This window comes from Physcomitrium patens, chromosome 8 (assembly GCF_059467195.1).
Source record: "Physcomitrium patens ecotype Gransden chromosome 8, ASM5946719v1, whole genome shotgun sequence".
Classification (NCBI taxonomy): domain Eukaryota; kingdom Viridiplantae; phylum Streptophyta; class Bryopsida; order Funariales; family Funariaceae; genus Physcomitrium; species Physcomitrium patens.
In genome coordinates, this window is record NC_143417.1 from 15,352,501 (window position 1) to 15,372,966 (window position 20,466).

The 20,466-nt window shown below is 36.9% G+C and overlaps 4 protein-coding genes and 1 long non-coding RNA gene across 5 annotated transcripts; 2 read left to right on the forward strand and 3 right to left on the reverse strand.

The window, feature by feature from the left end:
• Positions 1-1,252: 1,252 nt before the first annotated feature.
• LOC112286140 (isoaspartyl peptidase/L-asparaginase) lies at positions 1,253-3,911 on the forward strand. Its single transcript, XM_024527767.3, has 5 exons — positions 1,253-1,926; positions 2,205-2,438; positions 2,609-2,695; positions 2,821-3,112; positions 3,249-3,911. The coding sequence occupies exons 1-5, from the start codon at positions 1,759-1,761 to the stop codon at positions 3,548-3,550; spliced, it is 1,083 nt and encodes a 360-aa protein (XP_024383535.1). The 5' UTR covers positions 1,253-1,758; the 3' UTR covers positions 3,551-3,911.
• A 1,040-nt stretch (positions 3,912-4,951) lies between these two features.
• On the reverse strand, positions 4,952-6,329 carry LOC112285614 (uncharacterized). Its single transcript, XM_024526567.2, has one exon. It carries the CDS (start codon positions 6,111-6,113, stop codon positions 5,187-5,189), a length of 927 nt encoding a protein of 308 aa, XP_024382335.1. The 5' UTR covers positions 6,114-6,329; the 3' UTR covers positions 4,952-5,186.
• A 509-nt stretch (positions 6,330-6,838) lies between these two features.
• LOC112285615 (uncharacterized) lies at positions 6,839-9,348 on the forward strand. The gene is made up of 5 exons (XM_024526568.3): positions 6,839-6,895; positions 7,560-7,800; positions 8,061-8,296; positions 8,489-8,566; positions 8,713-9,348. The coding sequence occupies exons 1-5, from the start codon at positions 6,893-6,895 to the stop codon at positions 9,010-9,012; spliced, it is 858 nt and encodes a 285-aa protein (XP_024382336.1). The 5' UTR covers positions 6,839-6,892; the 3' UTR covers positions 9,013-9,348.
• Positions 9,349-9,359: 11 nt separating this feature from the next.
• Positions 9,360-13,611, reverse strand: LOC112285613 (mitochondrial import inner membrane translocase subunit TIM50). Its single transcript, XM_024526566.3, has 10 exons — positions 13,046-13,611; positions 12,161-12,249; positions 11,762-11,798; positions 11,532-11,593; positions 11,127-11,240; positions 10,872-10,976; positions 10,521-10,619; positions 10,202-10,358; positions 9,909-10,011; positions 9,360-9,772 (listed from the first exon to the last, which is right to left on the reverse strand). The coding sequence occupies exons 1-10, from the start codon at positions 13,356-13,358 to the stop codon at positions 9,721-9,723; spliced, it is 1,131 nt and encodes a 376-aa protein (XP_024382334.1). The 5' UTR covers positions 13,359-13,611; the 3' UTR covers positions 9,360-9,720.
• A 1,721-nt stretch (positions 13,612-15,332) lies between these two features.
• On the reverse strand, positions 15,333-16,610 carry LOC141045736 (uncharacterized). The gene is made up of 2 exons (XR_012218108.2): positions 16,117-16,610; positions 15,333-15,750 (listed from the first exon to the last, which is right to left on the reverse strand). It is a non-coding gene; the product is annotated as an uncharacterized LOC141045736 (long non-coding RNA).
• Between the last annotated feature and the right edge of the window lie 3,856 nt (positions 16,611-20,466).

Sequence of the window (20,466 nt, forward strand, 5' to 3'; positions counted from 1 at the left end):
CTTTACACTTTATTTGAACACTTTCGATCCAAAAGACCAAATGACTTTCAACTACTCAACAATGTCTTCCCAATTTAAAAAAAAGATATATAAATCTTTCTTCAAAAACAAAAACTCTCCAAATAACTTAGGATTTGCTTTGTTTCAAACGTACATATGTTACAGAAACATTCCACAAATGTCAAAACATCATCACTTCTTCCTCTTCTCCTATCTTCTTTGTTTTATTTCAACATGTAATCATCAATATCAATATCAAAGAACCAGAATACTTTACTCTACTTTTTACTTTTTACTTTTTAATTTCTCAAAAATGGTGTTCATCAATCCCACCATTCTCGTAAACAATTACACTCCTTTCCTTTCCCATTTCCAGCAATAAGATATAATTCAGGGAAAGGCAGACGGCCGCATAATAAGGCAAGGCAACATACAGTCCCTCACACATGGCAATCTGATAGACTGCGTGGGACAAAGGGCATGAGACCATTGCATGGAACCCCCTTCAGAAAACAAACCAACCACCATGTGAAAGTGAGAAATTGGGTGTGTCTCCTGATGTGGCAATGCATCAATGCCAACTTGGAACCTGTGGGGCTGACCTGGCAAGCATGTCAGCTGAGCTGGCAACTTAAAAAGCACTAAAATAATACCAAGGAAAGACAGGGTGGACTTTCCAAGCCCACACCCCATCTACTTGTGACTAACTTCTAAGCTTGCCTCGCCTTAAGGGGGGGCAGGTGGGTGGGTTCCTATCCTATCCTATAACATGTGTTTCCCCATAACACATGCTACCCACGCTAGCCAAAATTGCAATAGAAGTTGCCAAGAGTGTACATAATAATGTCAAGTCATAAGTTACAAGTGACAAGTCTTGTGTCAAGTTTGTACACAAACTCCATTATTAAAAAAAACATAATTTCAAACTTACAAGTGAAAAAAACCATTCTTCACCTTGTGGCCACTTCACTTCAAGCATAGGAAAAAGGATTGAGTTGCCTGCCCGCCTGCCCTTGATTAGGTGCCCGAAGAGAACATTTTAATTTTCTGGCGGCGGCGCGTAATATCGGACCAGTGGTCCACGTCAGTTGGATGAATTTAACGTCAATGATGGATGTGTAGTGTGAATGGATGGATGAAGTATGATCGAAAGATCCTGCAGTGTATCCGACGCAGCAGAGCCCACTAGACTCTGGAGCCGCAGACAGTGCCTTCGTTTCGTTCTTGTTCGGAGATTTCTACCTTTTTCCTCTAGATGGGGAAGCGTAAATCCTGTGAGTTGGTTGGCTGAAATGTTTCACCGTCGAGTATATAAGCTTCCCCCGCCCAGCACTTTCGATCATCGCCGGCTGCTCGGATCCTCCCTTTCAATTTTTCGAAATTGGCGGTTTCCAAACGTACAGCTCCTACTTGCGGTGGACTGCGCAGATTTCCAATTGCATCTTCATCACTTCCACTTGAAGAGGTTGAGAGGATCTTAGATTGTTGTCCAAAATGACGCGGTGACTGTCATTCTGTGACTGGAACCGGAGGACCTGGATCTTGCTTTGGTGAAGCATTATTTTGGTTCGGTGATGCTTGCTTGGGGAGAGAGTTGAGAGGCTTGAGTTCAGTGGTGCGGTTAGTTGGAGAACTCGCTGTTAGCCTGCAGCTGTGAGGCTGCAATTGCTCTCTTTTGCACCTGCGAGGCTGAAGGTTGGTGGCTCTGTGGTTTGCGGTCACAATTCGGATCGGGTTGCAGCCATCGAGCGTGGTAGCATGGGGGTCTGGGCAATTGCTCTGCATGGCGGTGCAGGAATGATTGCCAAGGAGAAGATGACCGCGGATTGGAAGAAACGCACTGAAGCTGCTCTTAACGAGATCTTGGACGTCGGCATTGCCGCTCTTAGGAACAGCCTTCCTGCTGTAGAAGCCGTTGAGCTTGTTGTGTGTAACATCTCTCACATCCATTTGTTTACATTGTGCTGCAGTTCATTGAGATATCTAATTTGAGCTGCTTGGTAACAGCTATATAGAAGATTTTTTTACTACATCTATTCCTCAAATCCTTGCACCAATTGGTGTTTGTTCTTACTCGTGCCGAAATCAGAACCATTCTTTCAAGGGAAACAATGGTATCTCACGTGCTTCAGCGATAGCTTCTCTCGTTATCCTCTTGTGGTATCCAAATCTCATTCGATACATGTGCAAATACTGTTTTGTAGGTGAGGGCACTCGAGGACAACACCTTATTTAACGCTGGAAAAGGTTCTGTGCTTACAAATAAGGGCACTGTGGAGATGGAGGCGTCTATCATGGACGGAAGATCAAAGAATTGTGGCGCTGTCTCTGGAATCTCTACGGTAGTGCACCCCGTGTCGTTGGCTCGTTTGGTGATGGATAATTCGCCTCACGTCTATCTTGCATTCGATGGAGCAGAAGAGTTTGCAAGGCAACAGGTCAGCACAGAACCCTAATTATCACAGCACTTAAGCGAAAACTATCTCAATTCGGTGACGCGTCTGTTATGCCGTGTGTCATTTTGGGAATTCTTAATCTTAGCCGTTTTTTCTGAATCTGTTTCCTTAATTTTCTCCAAAAAGAGTGCTGACGGTTTCGGTCTTTACAGGGAGTTGAGACAGTGGATACGAACACCTTCATTACCGAAGAGAATCGAGAGAAGTTGGAGAACGCAAAGAAAACGAATTCTGTCGAGGTAATTCTCTTTTGTTCAGACAAGTATTTCAGTATTTCTTAATTAATCCACACTTCATCTACCTTCCGACTGATATTTGAAAGCTAATGTTGACGCGGTTTTCTTCTTGGGGAACGATCTTGCAGTTGGACTTCTCTGAGCACGCTCCCGACGATCTAAATAGCGGTGACAACGAGGACACTCGCACCAATGGCAATGGTGCCGCCCATGCAGGCTATAACCCTGGACAACGGGAGATCGCAAATGAGAAGACGAATGATCACCCGGATAGGTTTGCAATTAAGAAGAAATGCGCTCTCCATCAGGTCTTCAAGGCAGAATTTGAGACTGTAGGTTGTACCGCAGTAGACGTCTGGGGTAATTGTGCCGCAGCAACCTCCACAGGAGGCCTTGTCAACAAAATGTCTGGTCGCATCGGTATGTGGTTCTGTCCTTGACTATCAATTCGACTTGAAATTGCCACCTATGAGCTTGAAAGGTGATATTGTTGCTCAGTTTAAGATCCTCCATGACAAGTGCATTGACCAGTATCTTATATCTCATATTTTTACAGGTGATACGCCCATAGTAGGAGCAGGTACATACGCAAACCACCTGTGCGCAGTGTCAGGAACAGGGCGAGGGGAAGAGTTCATCAAACACACTGTTGCCAAAGAAGTGGCAGCTATAATGGAATACAAGGAGCTTCCGCTTGGTAAAGCTGTGTACAAAGTGATCCATGAGAAGCTTCCTGAGAACATGGGAGGATTGGTGGCGGTATCTACCTCTGGCGAAGTGGCCATGGCTTTCAACACTCCCAGCATGTTCCGAGCAAGTGCACAGGAAGGAGGCGAACGCATGATCGGAATTTGGTGAACCATTGCAGTTTTGGACCTGGGTTTTGCACCTTATCTGAGAAATAAAAATCCAGCACACGTCGAGTGTTCTGTGCAGAAGACAAGTTGCATTAATAATGTACTTTAAACACGGAAGGTATGTCTTACGATCACCATGGCACCATCACTTCCAAGATGGGACAACAGCATTTTGTGAAAAAGTTCATCATTTAGGTGATTATCATGTCATTTTATCATTCATATTCAAATTCCTCTTCATTCTGAGGTTTTTTGACTATAATACAAATCCCCGAGGTAGCTTTTATCAACTGTTCACCAATTGTGCGACAAGATTTCTGTAAATACAGATAAGACATCTTGTCTCCTTTTTCTCAAGACAATTTGTCCCTACAATCTCGAAGGTTTGTTTGCTGCATGGTCTTTACACTCATCCAGAAGAACAATGGTCGCTAATGAGAACATGGTTGTAACACTTTTTCGTTGAGGTGCTCATCCCTAGCATCATGTGCCATGTCGCTAAAATGTCGAACAGTTAACTGTGGCCATCCTTATTTGTGTGGAATTTGATCCATCCGACAGTTATTCATATTCTCCACCTACATTCCAGACTGGGCACTGGATAGCACACCAATAGTTGGTGACCTTAAGTGCACTCCGTCAAGACATCTTTTTGGAAGTAAAATATAGACACAAAATTGTTAGATCAGAAGGCCATAACTGGTTCAAGTAACATCTCCCGTACTGACTGAAGAATCATTTAAAGATAAAACACTCATGATAGTGTGTTCGGTCGCCTTTTCATACGCACATTCCATGCATCTTTCTTCTTCGTTAGGCAGGAGGATGGAAATTGTTTTTCCTATCCAACGATGCCATCATTTCGTGAGTAAAAAGAGAAGAATCCTTGAGGTGTACAGTATTTAATTTGCATATCAGTAACGTAAAACGAAAATGATGTCATCCTAATAAAACTCCTGCTATGCTGATCAGTCAGCATTGAGGAAAAATAGGGTTCGTATTAAGAAAAATTGCTTTATATATTTTTACTTCATCTGAATTACCGATGAACTGTTCATGACTGCGTTACTGCCCTGGAAACAACACAGATTGTAGATCCTCAAGACTCAATTTCGAGGAACTTGGCAATTGTTTACACTTTTGTGGGTTTATCAATCCCAAGGAACGTCCACACTCTAAAACGATAAAATTTCAATGTCTGCAACGATTATAAAATTAAGCAGGTAGTACTGTTTTCATCGTAACAGTGGCAAGAAGCAATAAACGCAGTTGAATTACAAAGACACTTGAGGTTGCATACGAAGTGAAGATATTGAATGACGGGAAATTAACATTAGTTTCTTGTGAACCAATGCAGGGCTAGAGACGAGCCGTGGAAAGGAAGAAACAGAGAAAACAATGATTTCAAGAAATTGAAGTATATTACCAAGAATTGAGAAGTATGAGAGACGACTAAAATCGACATGCCAGACTCGCATTTTACTTTCTCGAAAGACTAAAGATCACATAAGCATCTCTTAAACCAATTCAGTTTGGCGCAGACCTGTGAAGATAACAGTAATTCCTAGTTTTAAGAAATCGGCACAGAAGTCTCATTATAGATTCACCTAATTGCAGGAATCTTTAAAACCCTAACTCTAAGACGAGGTTTCAGGCTCGACAGCCTCTTCACTGGCCTCCTCGATAGCGCTATCCTCTTCTTCTCCCTCACCATCTCCAACAATAATCTCAAACGAACCGGACGCGCCATACATTTGCTCTAAGTACTCCACCGACGACTTGGTAAGAATCAATTTGTCAGCTCTCAAGACATCATAGAGGTTCAGATTTCGGGGTGTAATGAGCTTGACGGTACTTACATTTCTGCTGGACAATACCAGAGATTCCGAAGGGTTCACAGAAAACAGCAACGAATTTTCTCCTTGCTTGACGCCCCATCTCTTGAGTGCAGAAATGAATTCCTTCGTCTTAGGCGTGGTGAATTTGTCCTCAAAATCCTCCACCACCACAGTGTTAACACTTGCAGACTGCAGGGCAGTGCTAATGGCTAACCTTTTCTCCTTCTTGTTAATCTTGATGGACCAATCCTTGGGCTTAGGGCCGAATACAACACCTCCACCAGGGCGAAGTGGCGTCCTAATCGATCCCTGGCGAGCCCTTCCGGTGCCTTTTTGCTTGTAAGGCTTCCTTCCTCCTCCTCGCACCTCACTCCTCGTCAAAGTCGACGCGGTTCCCCGCCTCCTGTTCTGCATCTCACAAATCACACCCCTGTGTACAACAGCCTTAGCAGTCTCGGGCCGGGCCGTCCGCAGGTCCATCTCCACCTCCCCGGCTGCCTCGCCCTCGAACGTCAACATGGGAAGCGTCACTGCCATAGCCACGACCTTCCCGGGCTTGGCAGCTGATTGGCATTGCAATGCCTTCTTCACGCTCGCCCGCTTCAAAGACGGCACCACCTTCAAGCCACTGAAGGACGCATTGGTCGTGCTGTGCGACAGAGGCGAAGCGAGGGAGGAAGACGAAGAGGTGAGAGGCAACGCCACGCCCGCGGTAGTCGACGCCATCGCCGCAGAAGCAAAATTGATGCACCAAATTGGAACTGCGAGCTGCTCGAACTGGCTCCCTGGAGAGAAAGAGCAAGCGTCTCTCAGGATAATAGAACGCCGCAATTCTGAGGCCCCGGATAAGGCACAACCTCAGTGGTTGCACCGAAGCTGGGTCCCAGCCTCGGCTTACACCGAGATAAAACCATGACGTCTATTCCCATGACTAAACTTTTTTACGAATTACTTATCGCTATCAACAAATGTCAAATAAACCGAAACAAATAATTCCCATGATCACAACTTCAGGAACATCTCCCGCAGCTTTAGAACAACAATTCATGAGTTGAGATTTTAGCACAATAATCGGCTCCGCAAATTTTACACACATCGTTAAGATTTGGGCGTTGATTTCAGTTTGAACAAACCACAATGTGCCCCGCACGCCCTGTAATTTCGGTACTTTTGCCTCAATCCATGAAGCCCTAAATTTCAACCTTACGTGGACCATCCCAGTTTCAGAACTTTGCATCAGCGGCATTGAATAACGCTTTGAAGCTCTTATCCCTAGTTTGGATGGTATCCTGCGGATGGAAGGTCAGAATGAGCGACAACAGCTTTGTAATGGAAACCGAGGCTGGCTTATCCACACACGGCCAACCTGATCCCTGTCTCTGTCTCTCTCGCTCTCTCTCCCTCTCCTCTCCTTCCTTTCTGCCGCAGCTCGTGTCTTCAATTCCAATTTCATTGCGCTGCGTGTGGATTCCGTCTACACCTCAATTATCTCCGGGCTCACAGACATGGTAAGTCAATCCATCATTGTCCTCATTGTCTGGTTCCACTTCGCTCTCACCAGGGATTCTGCATTATTTGCAAGCCACGCATACAGTCTCAGAGAAGTTGTAGTAGTTTTCCATGTGCGTGATGGACCGAGGAAGTCGGCCCTGGGGAGAGCATATTCTATAGTCAGACGAGGATTGATGTGTTGGAGTATTTTAAGAAGGTCGCTTCAAGTCGTTCTGGCGGAAGGGCAGAAATACTTATTGGATAATTAGCTTTGTTTTGAACGGATCGCATTGAGTATTATTCATGCTTCGAGTAATAGGGCGAGGTGGCTTTGTAGGATTGCCATGGAGCTGGTCGTTCGTTGCAGTTTTAGGCACAAGTTTTTGGTCACCTGGAATGTGTTAAATGTCAACCGATATTTTGTGAGGTAGGAACATGTTGGCTTGAAATGAACTGCGTAGGATTGAGAAGAATGCCATTACTAGAAACCGAATGTCGAGTTTGACATGACCGCGCTGTTTTACGCGCTTTGACGTCCGCATGTATCGAAGTACTGCAATTTTTTCAACGTGCAGGAATGTGGGTGAATGAATAGCTTAGTGCTTTTAAGCTTTGCCCTGGAGGAGAGAATGAGACGTAATGTTACTGGATTAAGAAGAATGCCGTTACTCTCTTGTGCAGGCTTTGCGAGCGTCGGCCCAGGCTACGTTGAGTGTAACTGCCATCACGCATATTCAATATGACAACCAGTCTGCAGCAACTACAGCTGGAGCCGCAAGTTCAGTGCGGAGGCCTGGTATCTCGCGGACATGCAGAGTGTCCCACTCCCTGCATACGAGCAGGAAGCCAGCAATTAGTGCGGTGCATCGTACTAGTTCAATAAGGATGGAAGGGGCCCCAGTTGCCACAACCAGCGAGGCAGGTGTGATCTCCAGCTTGTACTAATGTGAGCTTCCTCGCACTGCATCTTGGTTTCTGAAACATGCTAGGTCAGGTAGGAGGCGCTGCATTAGCATCGCCATATCGGTCATTGCATGTAAGAAAACTGAAAGCTCCGTGCGTTACTCAAACTCTGGAAATAAGAAGTGAACTTTTACCAATGCAATGAATTGACTTGAGAGATTTTCTCACTTGCTTTTCTATGTTGAAGTCTGTTTTTCCAGACTACTGACTTTTCCACAGGTTCCCTTGACAAGGAAGAAGGACCTTTACTGTCGGATACTGTGGACGTTTCGGAACATGTTGCTGTCCTGAAAAGAGCTGCTAAAACAAAGAAGGTCCCTCCGACTGAGGTATTTGCCGCCATTAGAGCTATTGAGAAGGCGAAAGTGAATCCTTCAAACTTTCTTCAATATCTCGGTGGTACTCAGTCGCCTGGGCGGACATGGATGCTTGTGTTTACTGCTGGCAAGAACTTGGTACGTGTTGTGTAACTTGCGGCAATTCAATGAGATATTCGTTTACTCATCTGCTTACTAGCATCCAACCTTGCCCCTCCGTGGTGATGCTTCATTTCGGTATGCTCGGCCACACAATCATTAAAGTTGACTATTGCTGTGAATGACACTAGGAGTTTCGGGTCGATACTCATGCCACCTGAACTTGTGCAGGTCAGGGACGCTCTCCAAGGAGGTCCTGGTGGAGGCAAGTACCTGCCTGTAACAGCAGTACAGAACTTTGATGCAGCGGTAAGTTGAAATGCACCAGCTGCTGTGGACAACTTGTGTTGTTGAAATAACTGCCAAATCTCTGACGATTTTGATTTCGACATCTGACCCAATCATGTTTCGACATTCTTACTCTACCATCGGTTTGTATTTATGCTGGTGTGCAGGCCTTGAGAATTGAGAATGGAGTCTACCTTGGCCCTCTGGGCGCGCTTGCCTTTGAAGGCAGATTTTCAATGAACAAAAGAATCCTAGCTTTTTTGTTTGACAAGGTGAAGATCAAGATTGGATCTCTTCCACACTTCTCAATAAATATCGGCAAAAAAGAGGATGAAGGGCGAACTCCTGGTAACACCGACCCATTCTTTATCTGGTTTTACGCAGACGATGAGATAATTGTTGCCAAGGGAAGAGGTGGTGGTTTAGCATTCTGGTGTCGCTGCAAGCGGGTTTCTGAAAATTTCTGAACATCATTGCACCGTGTGCGTCAAAGCCAAGCATGCACGAGGCCGATGTATCTCTACATCCTTGTAGAATACGCATGTATATGTTAACCCCTGTCCAACTAGAATCTTGTCTGCATCTAGGATTGCGAACTAGCAGAGTGTCTTACTGAAAATTCTGGAAGTTCAATTGCAGCCTGACGCGAAGGGAGAGCTAGTGAATCAATCAGTCGACAAGTTAAAGATACTTTTAGGTATCGATACTATGTTAACGTTTGTGTATCTCTGTAAACAATGTGAATGCAATAACTCTGTATGTGCTACTCAGGGATCCTGAGACCAGTCGAAATTGTGAAACTACGGAAATGGCAGCCTTTGAAGATCATCAGACCTAGGTACAGATGATAGTTTATCTTCAAACTTCTACATGTTTGCAGAACCTTTGATATTCACGGGATGATTCTAGTACTGACTAACCTAAACATTCTAGTGTTTGCAGCTGCTAACTTCTCGCTCCCCAGCCATTAATAAGTGCACCCATGTTATCTCATACTCATCATCAAACTATATCTTTTGAGTATCAGGGTTCGACCTCCCACCTAATAAAATAAAAGTAAAAGTATTCAAACTAAATAGTCATTTCTCTCAATGACAGTTGATTTGAAACTTCTCTATCGAGTAACCAAAAATTTAAGCGCAGTAAACACTACGAAACGCTCTCGACAGTGGCATCTACTGACGCCCTCTCCAAAGACGATTTGTTTGTTTCCGCTCCGCCAGTTTCCTTCATGCAAAGAACGACATACGTGAGATGTATGGAGTGAACGACTAGCAACCCAGTACAAAAAGAATACATTCATTTAATTGTAACTTGTTAGTGAGAATAAAAGCAATATACGAAGAAGAAACTTGTAGATTACCTTTGCAATTCCTTCGTTCTTTCTCGAAATTCTGTAGGAATGTCTAAACCATCATATGAAGCTAGCACAGGTCGAATGTCTGCTGGTCTTTGGCGAGCTACAACTGCCACATTCACATGACACAACTCGCTAATCAACTGAAGATTCCAAAGACAAAAGCATCTCATGACAGTCTTGAACTTAAACAGCAGCGAGTGTATTCAGACAAAATTAGAGGAACATGTACACGTCAGTGTACAAAATTAAGGTTGATAATGGACGTGAGAATAATAGTTGATTTGAAGAGTATGTACATTCAAGGAAAGGAAGCATGTCGAGAAGCACAGTGTCGTCCGGTTCTAATTTCCATGGTTTAATGGGTAGAGCATTTTCAGGTTGTAAAGTTGTATCCTTAGCATGTCCGCTGAGGTAAATTACATGAGTCGGGTCCCTGTTTAGCTTCTCCAGATCCTGTTTGAGAACAGTCGGAAGATCAGAGTTTATAAATACTGGTTTTCATTCAATTGTATACACATCCGTCACCAGCTGCAACCGAAGACACTGACGAAATATAAATATGAAAATCCGTGATTTGCTCCCACTTCAAGGCACCAATGGGCAAGACATGCTTACCCGAAGATGTTTACCATTGATGTACTGAGTAGCGTCCCTCGATAATCTGTACCTAATACAACCCTTCTGATCCAGTTTTTCCAGGATTGGATCGACGTACTGTTTTTCAGAAACATGGCATGCGTTAGTGTCCACGTGTGTAATTTACTCAAAAAGTAGATAGCAGTCAGCTACCACCGAGACAAATGATAGTCGAACAGAAACGCTGAATCAGAAAGGAACAGAAATAAAAGACAAAAAGGTCGAAAAATGCATACAATTAACTTCCTAAATACTGATAAACGATGGGAAATCCTTTTCGCATATTGCTACTTGCTCAGATGAAGTTATGACGGCGGGAGAAGCGCTTACAAAGTTGAGCTGATCTGTGTAGACGACTAGCTCATAGTACTGAGCGAGCTGCTCCAAGAAAGCTTCTACTCCAGGTCGTTTAAAAGTTCGCCAACCTCTATCCCTCTGTGCATTACAGAGGAAATATGTGTAAATATCGCAACAATCACGAAAAATAAGCGCTGAAACCTAAATGTCACAAGGCTTACTTTGAAAACTCTCTGTGATATTGCAACAAGAAATTCCCTAACCCCCGACGGCTATTAAATTGCTTACTTTCCAATCCGAATAGACCAAGGTTTCATTAAGGTCCAAGACAACTGTGAACGCGCCCCTCTCCTGTGGAAGTAGATCAGGCAATAACTTGCTGGATGATGGAGCTGCAATACCCTGCACCAAAGCACCCAATGAAAACACTAAAAGTCAAGGTACTTGTACGATCTACAACATAAGAGCTCTGATTGTCAGTCTAAGTGCTAGCAGTGCCTAAAACAACCCCAGCATCTCCTCTAATCGGAATGAAGGTCTCAAAACTATGTAGAAAGTAAGCCACGTATTGGTAGTATTTTCTAGACACTCACAAAGCAAGAAAAAGGTTCAATACTGTCTTAGATTTTCTTTTTGTTTTGAAATTAAAATACTCAAGAATAACAAGTACTTGTCGTAGTCATGTTCACTTACGCGAATTTGATCTTCCAGGTTCTTTCGTGTTTCAACATAAAAGTCCGCTACGCTAACGGCAGCTGCCCACCCAATTAATCAAAACAGCCACAACATTCAGGTCCCATAAATGAAACAATGTCGTCTAAAATCGAACAGAAGCCATTCAATCATTCTAAAATGTATCTTTGTAAATCACATAATGCTGTTCAATATTATAAAAATCGCATCAATGACGATCAGATACGCACCTCCAAGAGTTGTTGCGTAAACCGTTGAGCGAAGTTTCTACAATAAACATAAAATTCAAAGACATTAGTATTTCCCTAAACATTTAACCACAAGCGTCCTAATGTTTTCTGAAGTCCTAAAAGGACAACAACTTCTAGAACTGAATCTTCTTGTTGAGTTAAAGCATGCATATATGACCTACGAGATCATTCAATTAACACACCAAAACCTAAAGCAGCACAGCAAAGAGTGGTAAATATAAGAGACAATCGGAAGTGTGCAAAAGTGTTACACCGTAAATGTGGAAATGCTTATCATCTGGTAAATATTATACACAAGGAGGAATTTCAATGTGACGAGTGTCTCAAACTGTATCACAAAAAAAACATGACGCGATAAGGATTGAATTAAAAACTCACGTCTAGAAGGTTCGACTCATCGAAAGTCAGCTTGCTTATAGAAGACTTCAAAGCTGACAGCTTTTGCTCCACAGAATCAACATCGTATGCTGTATTACACAAAAACCGACTGTTAAGAACTGGCGAAGAACGCTCCCACGATCAATTAGATCAAATATTCATTCGAAACATCGCGATGCTCGTTCCTAAGAATAGGAGAGGCAACAATCATACTCTTCGTGATGATCCAGACTTAAAGAAAACTCCGACATGGGTATTGAAAGAACAAAGCTCCCCAAGCGATCGGTAATACTTAATCACACTACCTATCGTTCTGAAAATATTCGAATCACTTTCATTAAAGCCTTCCAAAACTTTAACACGAAGTCCTCTGTCCCAGAATAATTACACTAAAAATCCTACCATTATCTGACAGGCAACACGTCATGTCCAAGACATAGCCGTTATAAACATCCCCGAAAGCTAATTAGCACAACAGTCCCGAAAAAATTGCTTTGATCAACAAACGGAACGGAACCCTAAACCTACATCGATACACTTGCGACGTAAATATCAGCAAACCATCAAATTTGCCCATACTTAGGCGCCTCCGTGCTCCTAACCGAGATCCGTGGAGACATAAACTACAAATGCGGAGAGACACACGCGATCGGCTGATCGTCATATTTCCTGAAATTCCCTCACAATACTCCATTATGTTAGCCCCTAAAACCCTTCGAATCCTTCAAACACGCACGACAACACTCTTCCCAAGATCCCGACCACAGCTGCATCAGACATCCTCTCCAGCGTGACCTGACCAGCGATCGCGAAACACCACCAATACAAGAGCCGAAATCCTAAAAACCACACTCTCTCATCTATCCCGAGAAAGAAGAACCTTACAATAGGTCACATACGCTGCCCCGCCCACAGCCCCCGTGGCCGCGATCAGCAAGCTTGATTTCACCACCCTCCACAGGAATCTCTGTTTCAGGCTTCCAACCACGCCCTCTTCACTCGTTCCCACACTCGCAGCTGCGGCCGTGCCGGCCGACGCCGATGACTCCGTTGCCACATTCTGAGACGAAGCCACACTGGACAGGCTTGCGGTACTAAACCCCTGCGGTAGAAACGCCGCCAAGGCTCTCTCTCGCTGCCCTTGCAGCACCTCCTGCACGGCCCCCGCCGATCGCCGCAACATGGTAACCTTGCTCATCGCATTCAACGGATCCCTCAACCTCTCGCTCAATTGTACGCCCGATTGCTCGCGTGATCGGGGCTTGTTTCGTGCGATTGCTAACGGCAGCCGCCACTGATCGGACTCCTCTGGAAGAAACGAGATGTGGCCATGCACTACCTGGTGTGAACAAAGTTAAGACGATGCACACGGCGCAGAATCGTGAAGGATTCTCGAACATCGGTCGCGGGGGCCTTGTCGCTAGCGGAGACCATCTCGTCGGCGTGGCGTCCCACTGCGAGTCTCTCTCCTCGTCGTCTCGGTCTCTGGAAGTCCATTGCCACGGCTTTTGGATGAATGTTACCATCCAACATCTGGTTACGTTTTCCGTACATCCAATTGTTCCGGGTATATGCGGGTTTCGGATCTGTTCTCTTTGGAAGCGGAACATTCTATCGAACTTTTCTATTACATCGTTTCTTATAATTCCAAATGATACTTTGGTAGTGGACTTGTCTTTCTAGCATGATGATTTTTGGTACATGAATTGACGTTTTGAAAGATGGTGGTGATTTTTATTTTAATTTGTACCTTGGGTGGATGAGGGTGTTAACGATAATTTAATATATTGAATAAATAACGTAAAAAACACAAACAAACAAACAAAGTGTTTCAGAATGCCTTGGTGTAAATGTATCACATCTTTGAAATATCTACAAAGTTCTTCTATTTAAATGATACAAATTTAAATAAAATAAAATAATAAAATAATAAATAAATAAATAAACATTCAAAACTCATTATACAGTACTGTGTAGCTTAGTGCTTTCATCTTAAATATAAAATCTACTTTAGAAGCATCTCATGGGTCTTTCGGAAATAAATATGTAATATTTAAATATGATATTTAATATCTTCAGTATTCTTGATTAAAAAGAAAAGAAAAGAAAAAAGAAAAACAAGTTTTAATGGTACATAAAAATAGAAACATGATTTAAGTTACAAAGAAAAATGATATTAAAAAAATTAGATAATTTTCATTTTTTATAGGATCATGATGTTTTTTGGGTTTTGGTATAATCATCTATACGTAAAAATGTCAAAGTGTAAGTTTCAAATTTACATTCTCACAATAAAACAAAACTTCCAACATCAATTTTTACTAATCTTCAGAAATAATTGATTCTCATTTAAAAAAAAAAAAAAAAAAAAAAAAAAAAAAATCAGATCATCTCAAATCCCAAGATATGTATTTATTAGATTTTTATTTTATTATTTGGATTTAAATAATATTAAAAAAATTGGTTTTCAAAAAAGCAATACGTGATTCAATACGGAATTAAACGTTCTTATTTTTAAAAAACTTGATTCTATTCAATATGTGTCTCTATCTCTTAGCAGATTTTGTAATTTAAAAATCAATCAAAGCATATAAAACATTTCCTAAATTTACATATTTCTTAAATTGAATTAAAAAATAATTTAGACCAAGTATTAAGTCAATCTTTAAGTAGATACATTTCTTAAGATTCTTATTTTTTCTTCAAGAAATACTAGATAAATCACATTTATTATACATATGTGCATACATACATATACACAAATATTGTTTCATATAATCTATGTACTGAACTAAAATGTAAAACCATCAAATATAACTTCAAACAATCAAGTAAAAATTAAAGATAAATCAGTTTTTTAGAAATTACATCTAAACTTAATAAAAAGAATTATAATTTGATATTATAAGCAAATATAGAAATTACTAAAATAATTTATTAGTAAATTTTATATTTAAAATTTTCATGAATTTGCTACTCAATATTTTACAAAACAACAACTATTAAATCAGGCTTGTTGCTAACCATCTTGTGGATAGCACAAAAAATATTTATAAATATTTATATTAATAAATAATATCTTAAATTGATCCAAATTATTATGTATGTTTTAATATATCAATCTTTCATATATATATATATATATATATATTGATTCTCAAAATTGAGTCAATTAACAAAACAACAAATTGATTCTCAAAATTGAGTCAATTAACAAAACAACAAATTTTGAAAAGCCATTTCTAGAATAATATTGATTTTTTTGTTAAACCATAAATTTTGAAAGATGTACAATCAAATTAGTAATCATGATTTTAATTTTAGCTTCAAAATTGTATCAATGAAAGAAAAATTTCATTTCAAATGAACTTAGGTCTATTAACTTAGATTTGAAATTGATTTTATTAATTACTTGTTATTGCAAGAATGAATTTACAATGCCATTTAGAGTTCTGTCTCACCTTTAGATAATAGTTTAGTCTCTTAGAAAAATATTTCTATATCTATAAAATATATATAAAATCTTGGCTCCCAAAACCTCCTTTACTTTGCATAAAATTATAGCAAAATCCTTTGAAAATATTTTTCTCCTACAATAGATTTTTTTCTCCAAACTTTAGAAAATCATATCTCTTGATCCAACCATTTCATTTTTTTTCAAATTTCTAGCTAATATATAATTTATCCTTAAGCTTTACTACAAAAAATGAACCATAAATCAACCATAGATCGTTTGGCATCTTAAAAATCCTAGTAGGTGCTTTAAACCCTAATTTACAAGCACTTAAATACTATTTTCTCTATATCTCAAAAATCCAAATTCCAAATACTACAAAATTTATGTATAAAGTTTAGTAACATAATAACACGTATTTTTAGAATTTTTTAGCCAAAATCTTATCAAATTGCTCAAGATATAGGTCAAATCACAACCACTAGTAAATCAGATTACTTACTGCCCATAAATTGCAAGCACTAATTTCAACTTCCTAAAACTCCTTCATTTCAACTTAGAATTCATCAAGCAATATATGAAAAGTGTAGCCAAAAAAGTGTCCTTTCCAATCTCAGTTATTAATTCTTCATTTTATTTTGTATGCATGTGTTATATCCAAAAGAGTGACAATAGATATAAAATCAAGACCTTAACTTTGAATACTTATATCTCTTTCATAAAAATTCCAAATTATCCAAAATTTGCACCAAAATCATGACAAAAACTCTAAAATCTTTGATCTTAGACTTCAAAGTTTGAATGACCTCGAAAAAATAATCCTAATCCCTAATAATATCTCAGACAACCCCTTTAAAGCCTATTGGATATGCCTTTTGGTTAATAGTAATGGAGATTTTCATTATCTATCTCCATTCATCCATATAGATACACTAATTATTCTTTTTGCTATTAAAATCCCTCTCCAATTCTATTTCTTATAAAATTTACATAATATATGTCTTAAATATTAAATAAAAGAAACAAAATAAGAGTCATCAATGTTTAATAATGGTAGCTCTAAATATCTAAACTATTATTAATATAAAATCAATTTCAATAATAGCCCTTTTAAACAACCACTTCAAAATAATAATCTTACCATATTTTGTGACTAACAAAAATCTAATAATGTGGATTTTATTACATTGTATAATAAACTATATATTATATATATATATATATATAAATTATTTTCATATGGTAGTTAAGCTACAACACAACAATGTAGGCAAGCTTCTTTGATTCTATCATTCTTGAATAATATCAAAAGTTCTAGAATAGGATGTTCAATCATATCTAAGGTATTTTAGCTTTTAAAATAGAGTAGATAAATTATTGATTTGTAAATAGATATAAGTTACATAACTAAATTAATAGACCTAATTTATTTAAAATACAATTTTTCTTTCATTGCTATATTTTTTAAGCTAAAATTTGGAAATATGATAGTGAGCTTAGTTACACATAATTTGTGATTTGGTAAAAAATTCAATAATCTTTTGGATAGGACTTTTGAAATTTTTTTGTTTAGTTAATTAGCTCAATTTTGAGAGGCATTGTATATATTCTTAAAAAAATCTATATTCTTGGAATTAATAAAATTTTAAAATATAGAATTTAATATTTATTAAATAGAATAATAATATAATTATAAAAACATAATTGAAAGCTTTATAAAATTTATATATATATATATATATATATATATATATATATAAAATTGTTAAAACTACATCCAAATATTGTTAAAGCTACAACTCCTAAACTATGTAATGATTAATTTTGGAAGATAGAAAAGAAATGATGGAGATAGGAAACAAATATGGAGGATAAAAATGAAAAACAAAGGATATGGAATAAAGAATAAAGATGGAGATGGATGGAATCGATCATGAAATGGTAATGTGGAATGTGGCTTTAACAACATTAAGGTGTCGCTTTAATAACTCCTTATATATATATATATATATATATATATTTAGAGAGTTACAAAGCCACAACCCTCCTTGCCATCTCATGATTGATGTTTTTTCTATTTCATGTTTCCATCTCTAACTTTTATTCTTATTCCTTATTTCTAGCCTCTTTATTCCTAACTTCCTTGTTTCTAACTCCTTTGTTCCTATCTCTAATTTGCAAATTAAAATAAGATCCGTTTTACATTCCCTTCTTTGCTCCTCCATTTTTAAAGCATCTAACTTGTAAAATCTATTTGTGTACCTCAAGTATAATTCAGATTTGTGTTTGATTTAAAAACAATATAATCAAAATTAAATAAGATATAAATTTTATTTACAAATGTCTCTATTCAATCCCTCATAAGATTATATTACTAGACACCATGCAGCATCTTACTTTAATGGATTTCAAAAGTTCCAAAGATTAAAGCATACTAGATGGAAAAATTGACATATCTTGTCTTTTGACAAAATTCAACTTTCGTTGACAATGTGTATTAATGTTTTGAGTTACACTTTATAGTCAAAGTAAAAACTCATTCAATTTTTAAATGGTTTTTAAATATTATTAATTTTTGAACATGTCTTCACATTGATTCATTTGTACTTCAAATTTTACTCTAAGAAAATTGTAATTGAGTTTGGATAACATGATAATATAATTAGTCTTGTAACTTATTAGAAATATTAAGTGAGTTTTTACTTTGATTAATAACATTAAAATGTGGTTTTAATAAATTTATATATTTATAATAATTAGACAATTATAAAAAATTATAAAAAATTATATTTTTAATTAATTTATATCTATAATATCATCAAAAAATATTATTAGCAAGAATTATTAAAAAAATGAATAAAATTTTATTATATTTTTTTTATGAAGAATTATTGAAAAAAAATTAAAAACATATTATATCTTCTAAAATTACAAAGTCTTAGTTTAAATTTTTAAAGTCTAAAAGACTCTAAAGTTAATTTTTGTAATAAGTGAAAAGATTAAACTTTAAATAAAATACAAAGGCACTAAGAAGATAAATGAAGCACTACTATGCAACTTGAAATACAATTTTAGAAATGGGCCAAAAGCAAATGAATACATAATTATTATTATGAAGCTTTTGTAATGAATAAATCTAATATTAATAAAATATAAGCTTAAATATATTAAAATATATATCTTATATATTAAAATATATATCTTATATATTAAAATATATATCTTATATATTAAAATATATATCTTATATATTAAAATATATATCTTATATATTAAAATATATATCTTATATATTAAAATATATATCTTATATATTAAAATATATATCTTATATATTAAAATTATTTTTTATTAATTTCATATTCAATTAATGATATATATTGACGTTAACATTATTTGATACTCAATTAATAATTATTATTGATATTATGATTTCTTGCAACATTCACATTTTTATTCTATCTCTAATTTAATTATTTTCAAATCTTATGTTTTTTTGTCACGACCTCTACATCTTCATTCTTCATGTCTATAATAGTCATTTTCTATGTATATGATTGTTGTTTCCAATCCTAATTTCTAATCCTTCTCTTCAAATCCACGCTCTTCTTCCTACCTCTTATCTTCCACTTCTTATTATTTTTATCTATTATATATATATATATATATTCTAATAATTATCTAGACAATATGAATAAGTAGAAGTAGATAAAAGTAGATAAATTTTATATTATCTTATACAAAAGCTTTCTAAAAGCTTTATAGATACAATTTCATCTTTATACATATCTATAAAAAATTAATAGGTTAAAAATTTAGCCAACAAGTTAACCACATATCACATGTATTGGTAGCTTGTAAGATAAGCTTATTATATGGTGCACATATAAGAAATATTTTTTGTAAGTTAGACACGTATCATATGAATTGAATATGTATTAGAGGTCTTATAAAGCGTCATAATATAGCTCTTAGTTAGATAGTATATATAGAGGAAAAAATGATGCATTTTTCACTCTTGTTTACTCATATCATACTTCTACTCTAATTTTAAGAGTCTTTAGTTTTCTAGTCTTTGGCAATAGCCATTTTAATTTCTTTTTAATATAAATACTTTCTTATTTCTATTTTTTCATCGTTTTTAGATACATCTCTCACTTATTTATGTATTTTTTTTTCTTGTCTTTGAAAAATTGACATAAATATATTTAAAATATTTAAGCTTTATTTTTTTTTTATTAAGAGTGGATTATTTCTTTCTATTAATAAGATATAAGTATATTATAAATTATAGATTATTCTTTTCTAAATTTATATTATTTTTAGAATTTTTTTTTATTCTCAAATCATCATTTCTATTTATCCTTAGGAATATTAAATATCTTTTTTATAATTGTGTTATTATAGCAAAGCTTATTAAAACAAAGAGTGCAATGGCACAAATGCAAGAACAATTGAAGAAGTTAATGCTTGCAATGCATCAATTCAATTTACTACGACAAAAAATAATAAGATTAATAAGAAGTAAAAGTATAGAAATAGTTGAAATTACTTCAACATCTATACTAAATCATATTATCTTTCTTATGCTAGAACATCCTTTAAATGTAAGAGAACTAAGAATTGCCTTGTTTGAAAAGTTTGATGGGATAAGATTAAAGTTTTGAGGATTTATCAATCAAGAACAATTGGTGATTGAATTTTGATTTCAAAGCTATTTAATTCTATTATTATAAGTTAAATTTATTGAAATATTATTTTTAGATTTTATTTTATTTTATTTTTATTATTATTTAAAAAATAATAATATTTAATATTGAATAATTTAGAGAATTTTTTTTATTGAATTTTT